The sequence below is a fragment of the Cibotium barometz genome, chromosome 35 (genome assembly GCF_041138505.1).
Source record: "Cibotium barometz isolate CiBa-2024 chromosome 35, ASM4113850v1, whole genome shotgun sequence".
NCBI classification, from domain to species: Eukaryota; Viridiplantae; Streptophyta; class Polypodiopsida; order Cyatheales; family Cibotiaceae; genus Cibotium; species Cibotium barometz.
The window spans coordinates 50,269,884-50,278,038 of NC_141080.1; the positions used below are offsets into that span (position 1 = coordinate 50,269,884).

General features: G+C 43.5%; 1 protein-coding gene across 1 annotated transcript; it reads left to right on the plus strand.

Moving 5' to 3' along the window:
- The first annotated feature begins 3,136 nt into the window (after positions 1–3,136).
- LOC147618566 (outer envelope pore protein 37, chloroplastic-like) lies at positions 3,137–7,489 on the plus strand. The gene is made up of 7 exons (XM_086775022.1): positions 3,137–3,286; positions 3,378–3,748; positions 4,800–4,889; positions 5,214–5,381; positions 5,782–5,876; positions 6,647–6,767; positions 6,922–7,489. Exons 1-7 carry the CDS (start codon positions 3,235–3,237, stop codon positions 7,051–7,053), a joined length of 1,029 nt encoding a protein of 342 aa, XP_086631148.1. The 5' UTR covers positions 3,137–3,234; the 3' UTR covers positions 7,054–7,489.
- Positions 7,490–8,155: the final 666 nt, after the last annotated feature.

Consider the following 8,155-nt stretch of genomic DNA (forward strand, 5'->3'; position numbering starts at 1 on the left):
GAGTGTGTGTGTAAACTCTTGTTTTTATAAGTAATGTGTGTGAGTAAAGTGGAAAATTTCAATTAGAAGTTAGAAAATGGATTAAACACTAGAAAGTGAGCAGTGGGGGGGACGCGCGAATGGATACTTTCCAAAATGTTAAGCTTATAGATTTGGTCGAAGGAGAAAAAAGATTAAATTCTAGAAAGTGAGTAGTCGGGTGGACCGAGAAGTGGATACTTTCCAAAATGAAATAAATTTGTGTTATGTAGAACTATAAAACCTAGGAAGAATGGCTTAGTTAGAAAATGATGAATATGGATAGAGGCATTATCCTCATAATGAGGAGTTAGGACATCTTGTTGAGCCCAGAGGAGCCACTTGATGTGACCTGCTTATGAGAATTATGAAGGGAATATACATGGAGGAATCATTCACCTTTCCTATGTAAGAATTATAAAGGGAATATACATGGAGGAATCATTCACATCTCCTATGTAGGAATGATTCTAGTTAGGCTTAGAGGAATTGACGAAAAAGCTAAGCATTATGACATTGTGATATAAGCCCCTGAGTGAGTTGCTCTACCCTTAGTGTGATTCCGCTACTATAGATAGAGGGGTAGGAGTCTCATAGCTAGTATTAGGGCTAAGCCAGTTTTAGATTTTAGATTACAATGTTTAGATGTAATTTTATTGTATGATGCACTTCTTGGAACCAAAATTTATAGTATTCTATTGGGTTTCTCTTTCAGATGGACTAATAGTTAGTGAGACCCTATTTATGTGGAGTCCTCGAGCTATCTTAGGAGACGGCATGATAGCTTTTGTATTTAAGGATCTCTAGAGAGAGAGAGAGAGAGAGAGAGAGAGAGAGCTCTTTCAAATGGAGCAACAATTAGTGAGACCCTATTTATGTGGAGTCCTCGAGCTATCTTAGGAGGACGGCATGATAGCTTTCACATTCGAGGATCTCCAGAGAGAGAGAGAGAGAGAGAGAGAGAGAGAGAGAGAGAGAGAGAGAGAGAGAGAGAGAGAGAGAGAGGATTTATGTGTGTGTGTGTGTGTGTGTGTGCGTGCATGTGTTGGGGGGGGTCTCCATGCCATAAGGAGGGTGGTGCATGAGGACCTTCATGCTTTCATGAGGGCATATGAAAGGAGGTTAGGTTAGGTGGATGCATGTGAAAGGAGGTTAGGTTAGGTGGATGCATGTGGCATAAACATGTTTCCATTAAGGATGTGAAGATAAAGGTTTCAAGTGCACACTTTTCAACAATTCAAGTGTGATGATGTACTCAATGCAAAAGCTAAAAATGAGCTTATCCCAATTTAAAGGTTTTATATGATGTACTCAATGCAAAAGCTAAAATGAGCTTGTCCCAATTTAAAGGTTTTATATGATGAAAAGTTTAAAGTCACATGCACAAAGTCCAAAGTTTATTCCCATACATTTGGAAAGCTTTCAAAATGTTGCTTTGGTATAGTCTTTCTGCCTCTCTCTCTCTCTCTCTCTCTCTCACACACACACACACACACACACACACACACACACACACACGTGCGCACGTGCACTATATTAACCTTGGTGAAAGGCCTATTAGCAAGCACCCTTGCACATCCCCCCAATATCAATGGTGGCAAAGAACCATGTTTTAATTATAGTAAATGGCTATGTAAAGGTCTCTTCATGAGGTGTCATTATGTTATTTACAAGTATGGTGCCTTATTAATAATGTTTTGGATCATATAATCTCCACTAGGTGTAGATCGACGTATGCTTGTTAACTCACTTTGGCAAACTTCTAAAGACAAAAAGAAAGGAAATCAGATTTTTAATCAATCAATAGTGTATTACCCCCTTATTTTTAATGAATGGAGCTAATCCCTAGTCCTTCCCAATAGCGACACAGAAGAACACAATGCTTCATGTGGTACCATATGCCCCTTGTATCTCTTACACACAACAAAGATGAAGGTTAGAAAAGTTATCTATAAATGTGAAATTACAATTCCAATAACACCACATAATATCTGAAATTCCATCTACTAAGAAAATAAGAGTTGTGTGGTTTTAAATGCGTTGCAATGTGCATTAACTTATCTAAACTAACCTGTTGTGGGGGTAAAGGATGTCTTTAAAAATTTGAAGTGCACTTCGACATAAATGGACAACTACGTCCCCCCTGCCCGTACACCCCCCGCCACACACACACACACACACACACGCACGCACACACGCACGCACGCACATGTTGAGCATGAAATGTCTGGAAAGGTGTGCTGGATTATTCCACATGGGGTAACATGGGAAGTCGAAGAGCCATATATAGGCTAGAGTGGTACCTCGTCATAATCATCTCTCCTAGCCGAAATTTTTTAGGGGCAACATACCAAGAGATGGGAGCCCGCTGATGGAGGGCTTACTACAGTGCCCAAGGGGGGTGGTGGTCATGCTCGTAGTGGTCACCTTTTGGTGGTGTGTTGATTGATCATCCTAATGGCCTGGGTTGTGCTTGGATGTGGCGGCGCTGCTATGACTTCTCACGTGGTATCAACGCTCAAGCTTGTGGTCATAGGCATCCCTCGCTCTTGTATTTGGGTGGCCGAATGGAGCAGGGTGTTGGGGGTAACTCGAGAATGCACATGTGACAACATGGGAAGTCAAAAGCCATATATAGGCTAAAGTGATACCTTGTCATAATCATCTCTCCCGATCAGTATTTTGGGGGTGCCGCACACTGGGAGATGAGAGTTCAGCGGAGGGTTTGTTGTAGTGTCCAACAAGGGGGGATAGTGTCCGTGCTCGTGGTGGTTGCCTCCTGGTAGTGTTTTGCTTGGTCGTCCTGATGGCCTGGGTTGTGCTTGGATGTGTAGATGTGGCAGCGCTGTTGTGACTTCTCACAATATATACATACATATATATATATATATTGTGAGTATAAGATGCCTCAAGATAATTTAAAGATGAGAACTTTGGCAAGGAAACCAAACACCTTACCATATGGGCTAGCACTTGTGGTGGGGGCTAAAGAGAAATTATATTCATTCTTATTCAACCAATTGGAGGGCTTCACAAAATACTTTATCTCAAGTCCAAACAAAAGGGCCATACAAATAGAATGAAAAGGAAGTTGGGGTGTCTTTGTCATCATCCTCAACATGGGCCTCAACAAACCAGGCGGGGCAATGACTTAAACTATAAGAATAAGAGAGAGAGAGAGAGAGAGAGAGAGAGAGAGAGAGCCAGCGAGCTTAAATGGAGGGCTCATCTCTACCACCACTAGCAGCACCAGCAGCACCATCACCAGGCAAGGCTTTATCCTACACTCTTTTATCTTAATTGGCGTGAAGCACCACCCACTGATCCGCCCACCTTTCTTTCTTGTGTTGAGAGCTCAGAAGAAAGAGGTGCTCCTCCTATGGGGGAGAAACTGCAGCAGAGCCACACCCCCCCACCCCTTGTCAGTATCAAAAAGGGGCCTTGGGAAGGAGGGGACTGGAGGAGATATGCTGCCCTCAAGGTCTCCACAGAGTATGACAGTGAGGAGAGCGTTTTTGTGAACAAGATCTCTGCCCGCATCCTCAACGGCCTTGCCAAGATCAAGGCCTCCTTTCTACGTGAGCAGGCAGGCGAAATCCGCTCCCCTGTCCTTGGCCTCTCAACCAAGCATCTCTCCATCTTGTACGACCACGAAGACCGCAATGCCCTTGTTACAGCTATTACTGACGTCGGCTCCCGCTTCCAGATGAAGTACCTGCGAGACATCAGGGTAAGAATCGCCACAAAAAACCTGGTTTCTGCCTTGGATGACTCTGTTTCCGGTCCCAGAGGGCTCAATCTAGGTCGGGGGGAGGGGCCGGGGTGGGGTTGGGCGCTGGTTTCTGCCTCGGGGGGACTCAGTTTTCGCTCGGAGGGCCCGGTTCCCGCTGATGCCTACTTCTCCTTCACAATTTGCCTGTCACATTGCAGAGAACTTGGTTTTCTTTCTTGCATTGCATCTCGTAGAGCTTGGTTCCGCTTCAGATGGCTCCCTTTTCACCTATGCCTTGCTGCTCGTGGAGAACTTTGTACATCTTTCCTCTTGCTTTCTGGCCTGGCAGCATGAATTGTCTGTAGACAGATGAGTTGCGTGCTTTTCCTGAGAATTTCTTGCTATGGGGCTGTGACCTGCATAGATCTTGAATGCACTTGCAGCATACTGATCATGGTTGCATGTGTTTTCTACAAGGCTCTTTGCAATTGGGTGTGGCTTTCACAGTATACCAATTATAGATCTTACATGTATCCACAGCCAAAGATCTTGCTTATGTGTCCTCAACGGAAGAAATCTGCGATGATCTGAATCGTGGCTTTACAGAAATCCACAGCTAAACATTGTGCCTGCATGTTTTTTCAAAAGAGCCCTTTGCATTGGTTAATCGTCTCACATAGATTTTCCATGCATTTACAGCAATCAAGCATTCTGCTTGTATGATTTTCAGAAGAATTCTTCGCAATGGGGGACGGCAATCTCGGTTGGTTTGTATGGAGCCCCTGTGCACTTGTAGCTAAAGATCATGCTTACCTTCCTTGCCTTGATCTAAACTGAGTTATCTCAATTGACCTATTTAAGCCTCAGAGTCTAGAGAGGTTTTGCATGGAGGGAGGGATCACATGCTTTTTCAAAATAGCATCAAAGATCATGCTCATCCTTCATGCCTTGATCTTATGGAGTTCATGTCTGGTTTTAACTAATTTTTATCTTGGTCTTAATTGCCTCACTTAAACCTTAGATCTTCCATGCATTTGCAACTGACATGTCTTGTGTTTTCTTGTCATAGGCACAACAAGGTGAGGTGAAGCTTATTGCACGCTCTTCTGATGCAAATTATCAAGCTGAGATTGGCTATGATGTGCCTGCTTTAGGGCTGGTAACCACACCAACCCTCTTTGCTTTACACTTCTTAAGAGTATAGTTTTGCAATGTCGCTATGCAACTGTTCCCTTTTCCAGTAGAAGCCTAGTCTCATATTCATACTACTGAAAAGTGTAATTGTATAACAAACTTTCTATTGCAGAGTTCACGGTGTCATCTCATCACTCAATACTTCGAATTCCTTTTCATGCACTAGTTATGTCTAACTCTGTCTCTTTAATTGAGAGGGAGATGGCAAGAAGAGGTGTTTTGATGGTGGACTTGCAATGTGAGTTCTGTTCTTACCGGATGATGTGCTAATGGGTCTTGTGGATTGCAGCCAAGGGCATCATTAATTTTTCCTAATGGCGAGGTCAAGGTGGAGGAAGAACAACGAGAAGAGACCAGGGTTCTCTCTATCAATGGTTTTGTTGGTGCGAGAGTGCTGAATGGCTTGGTTGTGGCAGATTATCGAGATGATAACCTAGGCCTAAAGTATAAATACAAGGTTCGTCTCTTGGTCTTGCAAATAAGCCTTATGAATAGGTGCCTCCATGTTATTTGTGTGAAAAGTTATAGAGAGCCAGAATTAGGCAATGTAGGTGTACCTTTGTCCAACAGCTTATGTGTAATCAAAGAAAGAATGCATGTATGGGCTTTTAGTGTGTTCTCCCCTGCGGTGTATCGGGCGGTTAGAGCTTTGGCGTCTTGCCGTGCAGGTCGCAAGGTCGAATCTCTCTCACTACACTTGTCGGGCAGCAACATCGTAAGGGGGTAGGGGGAGTGCCAGCTTATGGGTGTGTGTAAAATCTCTGGCAAAAACAAGAAGAACAGATAGTGGTGTTGACTATACATTGTCGAAAATACACACTAAGATGGCTGTTTTACTGCTGAAACCATGCTTTCAGGATGCAGAGATGACTATCACGCCATCTGTATCGGTGCCTTCAAAATCACTTACTCTTGCTTTCAAACGCCAGTTTGATCAAGCCAACAAATTGAGGTTGTTGCCATTTCTCTTTCTCAGCCTTTGATTATTGCATTTTGCTTCTGGTGTTTGAAATATTTTGGCTTGTTTGAAGGTATGGCAAATGTCATGCCGTAAGGACCAAGAAGGGTTTATGTCTTCTTTTCTCTAATTGAGCCTCATTGATGAATTTTTGTCCTTGCATCCTTTTTTGTTCCTTACAAACTTGATTTTATGCGTGGTCAAACAGCATGTGTTGGCAGCCTGGCACCTGAGTTTAAGTGTTTTTTAATGCTGTCCTCAACTTTTATTATCCTGATTCTTCCTTCAGTGAAGTGATATTGTAGTTGCAAGAGTGACTATTTGCTGAGTGTCTCTTCTTTTGGGAGATTTGGAACAAGTTAATTTAGTTTGGTGTTTTCTTGGCTGGCTCGGTTGCTGATGACAAGGAGAGAGCGTGTTTGCTTTTCCTACCTTGCACTTTTCTCCTTGCCTTACGATGGTTATAATTTTCCTATTGAAAGCTGATGTGAGTTTCCACTCCCTTTGTCCCCCTTCCCCTTTTTGCTGATATCCCACTTGCCCCACCACAAGTGTTTCTACATTGCTCTCTTTCAAACTGTCCTTACGCTCTAAAATCCCCTCTTGTTGCCCTTGTCTCTCTGTGGAAGTCTTGACCCTCTTCACCCTTTTTGACCCCAGTAGAATAGCAGCCATGTTGACACACAGAGCCTTCTTAAAGTTCTTAAAGTAGGACAGCGCATGCCAAGAAATGGGGATTCAGGCTCTTTCTTTTTTATTTCCAGCTACTTGTACAGGTTTGATTCTGCTGCCTGGAGTGCTGTCTACAAGCACAAACCAAGCGAAAATTTCAAGATCAAAGCTGGCTATGATTCGGATGCTCGAATCGGTTGGGCGGCAGCATGGGTACTCTCATACATTTTCTATTTTGATCCTTGCACTTTTCGGGAATAAAGCAGTTTCTTGTAACTAGTTTGTGGCATCTTTGAAGTGTAATGTAAGAGGTATGCATTTTTTAATTTATTGACTGTCATTTAGCTCCAATTTGGCTTTTCTATAGGTTGGCAGAGAAGAGTCTGGTGCCAAGAAAGCTCCAAGAAAATGTAAGCTTCAAATCATGCTACAAGTACCACAAGATGATGTGAAGTCGACCGCTCTTCTCTTCAAGGTGAAGAAGCGATGGGACTTGTGATACAACATGTTCCATTCGATTCTTAGAACATGTGAAATGTTGTTGGGCTTTGTTGTTTGAGTGCTTGCAGCACTCTTCATGCAGATCCTTTCCGGAAAGCTTTCCAAAGAGTTTTTGTTATGATGATTATTTTTGAGCAAGCTCCCCTTTTTTTCCAAATCTTGTGTGGTTAGACTGTGTGGAACGTGTAGTCAAGGAATTGACAGTCAATCCTTCAGAATGTGCAAGAGCCCTTTAGTGAGAAAATTACATTCAAAGGTCTTCAAGGAATTACCAACTCCATATATGGACAGAAAAACTAATGTGCTAGCTTATCGACCTATAGACTGTGCTTTATTCAAGTCCACTTGAGCAATGAGACAATGGGAGGACATCGCAATGGGATTCCTATTATCATGAGTATAATGACATTGTTTGAAAATTGCACGTGCTTCAATCTCTCTCTCTCTCTCTCTCTCTCTCTCTCTCTCTCAGTTTCCGTTTGCAGCAAAAATTAATCTCTGCTGGTTGCTCTCTCAATGCCCAGCTGGGGGTCTAGACTCTCGGCTGCTCAGCAGCCTTGCAGTAATTAAGGCCACAGGCAATGTAGCCCTGAGTGTCCCACTTGGAGCAGCTGCCAAGGAAGTCATGAACAGTTCAACAGCTGCCAGTTGCCTAGGGTGTTAAGACAGCTTAACCTAAAGTTGGTACTGACACTCTCGCAGCAGCTGCCAAGGAGGTCATCAACAGGTCAACAATTGCCAGTTGGCTGTGGTGTTCAGACAGCTCAACCTGAAGTTGGTATTAAGAGGCCATCAAAGGACGGCCTGGTGAACAACTGTGAGCTCCCTCCCAATCCCCAATGTCTGAGTTCCTATCCAGCAGAGCTGAACCATCAGTCGTCCCCAGCACAGGCTTCAAAAGTATGCAGAGCAGTCAGTCATCCCCAGCACTTGCCCCAAAAGTACTAGGGTTTTCTTTCTCTTCTGCCTTAAGGCCTGCACCTAGGTGCAGGGAGGATTGATTCTGTAATGCCAGTGGAGAGGCAAGGAGATTATTTGCAAGAGCACTAGCCACAGCAAGGAAACCTCTTGCCACAAGACATTATCAGATGGTTCTATTG